This window comes from Prunus dulcis, chromosome 4, assembly GCF_902201215.1.
Source record: "Prunus dulcis chromosome 4, ALMONDv2, whole genome shotgun sequence".
Classification (NCBI taxonomy): domain Eukaryota; kingdom Viridiplantae; phylum Streptophyta; class Magnoliopsida; order Rosales; family Rosaceae; genus Prunus; species Prunus dulcis.
Window position 1 is genome coordinate 10,211,282 of NC_047653.1, and position 2,422 is coordinate 10,213,703.

Genomic DNA, 2,422 nt, shown 5'->3' on the forward strand with positions numbered 1-2,422 from the left:
TTACAATTGGCCACGATGAGGTTTCATATTTTGAAAACGTAGCATTATAGCTTCATTTTCAATACAATCAAAAACATCCTTCTCAACATAAACAAGCAAGCTATCACTCAACCATTGATCTCCCATTTTGTTCTGAAGTGGACCTTTGATAATATTCATGACGGAGAATGCCCTCTCGACTGAAGTAGTAGCAACCGGTAAAACTAGAGCCAATGTAATAAGCAAATACACATAATTGAATGTTTGATGCATCCTTGTCTCCACCATTTTTTTTGCAAGATCACCAATCCCTTGAAAGTCAGAGAAATCACTACTCGAACTCACATAATGAATATAAAGCTCAAGTTGATCATCAAGTGCCAAAAGATCCCCATCCGAAAAGTCTTGAGGATAAAATTGAGCAAGACGAAGTAACTTTTGTTTATCAAAAGCTACAAATGAATCATTTGGACTCAAACATGCCAAACAAATAAGCAACTCAGTATTTACCTCATTAAAACGATCATCTAACTCCGTAAGTTGCTCGTCAATGACATAAATAAAGAGCTCCACACGATAATGATGACGATTTGTCTTTATTGGAGCATTACGCCTTGACCTCCCTGGAAGTACGAAGGCCTCATCCATGTTAGGAACATCAATATGATGTTTGTCACAAAATGAAGACACCTCTTCAACCAATGCATCAATCCCATTATTCCTCATCCAATGTAGCTTTTCCTTGCATGATTTCACCAAAGCCATTGCATTCACAATTTCTTGATCTTTCTTTTGCAATGCTTGTGACACATCATTTGTGAGTCCCAATATAGCCTTCATTAAGAATAGGTGAAACACAAACTGAAAAGTAAGAATTTCCCTTTGAATCTTATTTGCTTCACCGGCACTATCATTGGGATTATCATCAATAATCATTTGAAGCACATGAATCACAGATGAAAACATAGAAATGATGCTAATAATGGTACCGTAATGTGAGCTCCATCGTGTGTCACCGGCACATTTGAGACTTGTTTCTTGATGCAAACCTCGCCCCGTTATAAGACAATCATTTTCAAAAGCTATCACAAGTTCTTCTTGAAGTTGTGCTCTAAGTGCATCACGCCGCTTACACGATGCTCCAACATGGTTAACCACACTATTAGTGGTTGTGAAGAAAGAGGCAATATCAATATTCTTCTTTGCTACGGCAACAAGTGCTAGTTGAAGTTGATGAGCAAAGCAATGAACATAGTATGCACAAGGTTGTTCTCTCAAAATCTTTGTTTTAAGGCCTTTCAACTCACCTCTCATATTGCTAGCTCCATCATAACCTTGTCCTCGTAACTTGGAAAAGCTCAAACCATTGGAAGAAAAGAATAGGTCAATGGCATCCTTTAGTGAACTTGAAGTGGTGTCGGTAACATGTTGAACCCCCACAAACCTTTCAATTACATGCCCTTTGTCATCCACATAACGCAACACCATAGCCATTTGCTCTTTCACAGAAATATCACGTGCTTCATCCACCAATATAGAAAAGAATCTATCTTTTAAACCACTCATGATGACATCAAGTGTTTCCCCGGCACATGCATTGACAATATCTTTTTGAATCTTTGGAGCTACTAACTTGAGATTCCCCGGAGCATTTTCCAACACAACTTCTTTAACTTTCTCATCATTGTCTGCAAGGAATTGCAATAGCTCCAAGTAATTTCCCTTATTGCTTGAAGTGGCACTTTCATCATTTCTACGAAAAGAAAGACCTTGTCTCAATAGAAACTTAGTGCACTTGATTGATGCAATTAAGCATCTTCGATATGCCATACGAGCTTGTTCAGAGTGTTTGCTCACAGCCGTTTCAATATGTGTATTTTGATTCATCAAATTTGTAGCGGCTTCTCTAGCTTTATTATGAACACTACCAACCGGTCCAACATGCACCTTCATTCTTTCTCTCCCTTTTTTCCAATTCTTAAACCCTGCTCCAGTGAAGGCTTCACTACCCACTTGTTCAAAATTGAATTTAAAGAGATAGCAATAAAGACAAAATGCAGCATCTTTAGATACACTATACTCCAACCAATCAAATTCATCAAACCATTGGGGAATGAAGCGTCGATTAATTCCTGAGATATTACTTTGTGGGAAAGAATGACCTCTAGGTTGACAAGGTCCTTTTTGTAGATATGCTCTTCGAACCTCATCTCTAATATTAGTATCATACTCAATCATACGAATTCTTAGTCCCGAGTCTGCCTGAAGATTAGCCAAAACCTCATCTAACTCACTTTGTCTTGAACTTGAAGTTCTTGAACTACCCACACTATCCGAACTACCCAATGATGACTTTCTCTTAAAAAATCTTTCCATAATTCTACATAAATTAATCAAAATAATAACTAACATCAATTAAAGAGAACACCAAATTTATACCAAT

At 37.4% G+C, this 2,422-nt stretch overlaps 1 protein-coding gene across 1 annotated transcript; it reads right to left on the bottom strand.

Moving 5' to 3' along the window:
* LOC117625329 (zinc finger MYM-type protein 1-like) lies at positions 1-2,355 on the bottom strand. The gene has a single exon (XM_034356906.1). It carries the CDS (start codon positions 2,353-2,355, stop codon positions 1-3), a length of 2,355 nt encoding a protein of 784 aa, XP_034212797.1.
* Positions 2,356-2,422: the final 67 nt, after the last annotated feature.

Excerpts from the sequence above, each read along its gene's own strand:
- LOC117625329 (XM_034356906.1), bottom strand. The coding sequence starts at position 2,355 with ATGGAAAGATTTTTTAAGAGAAAGTCATCATTGGGTAGTTCGGATAGT.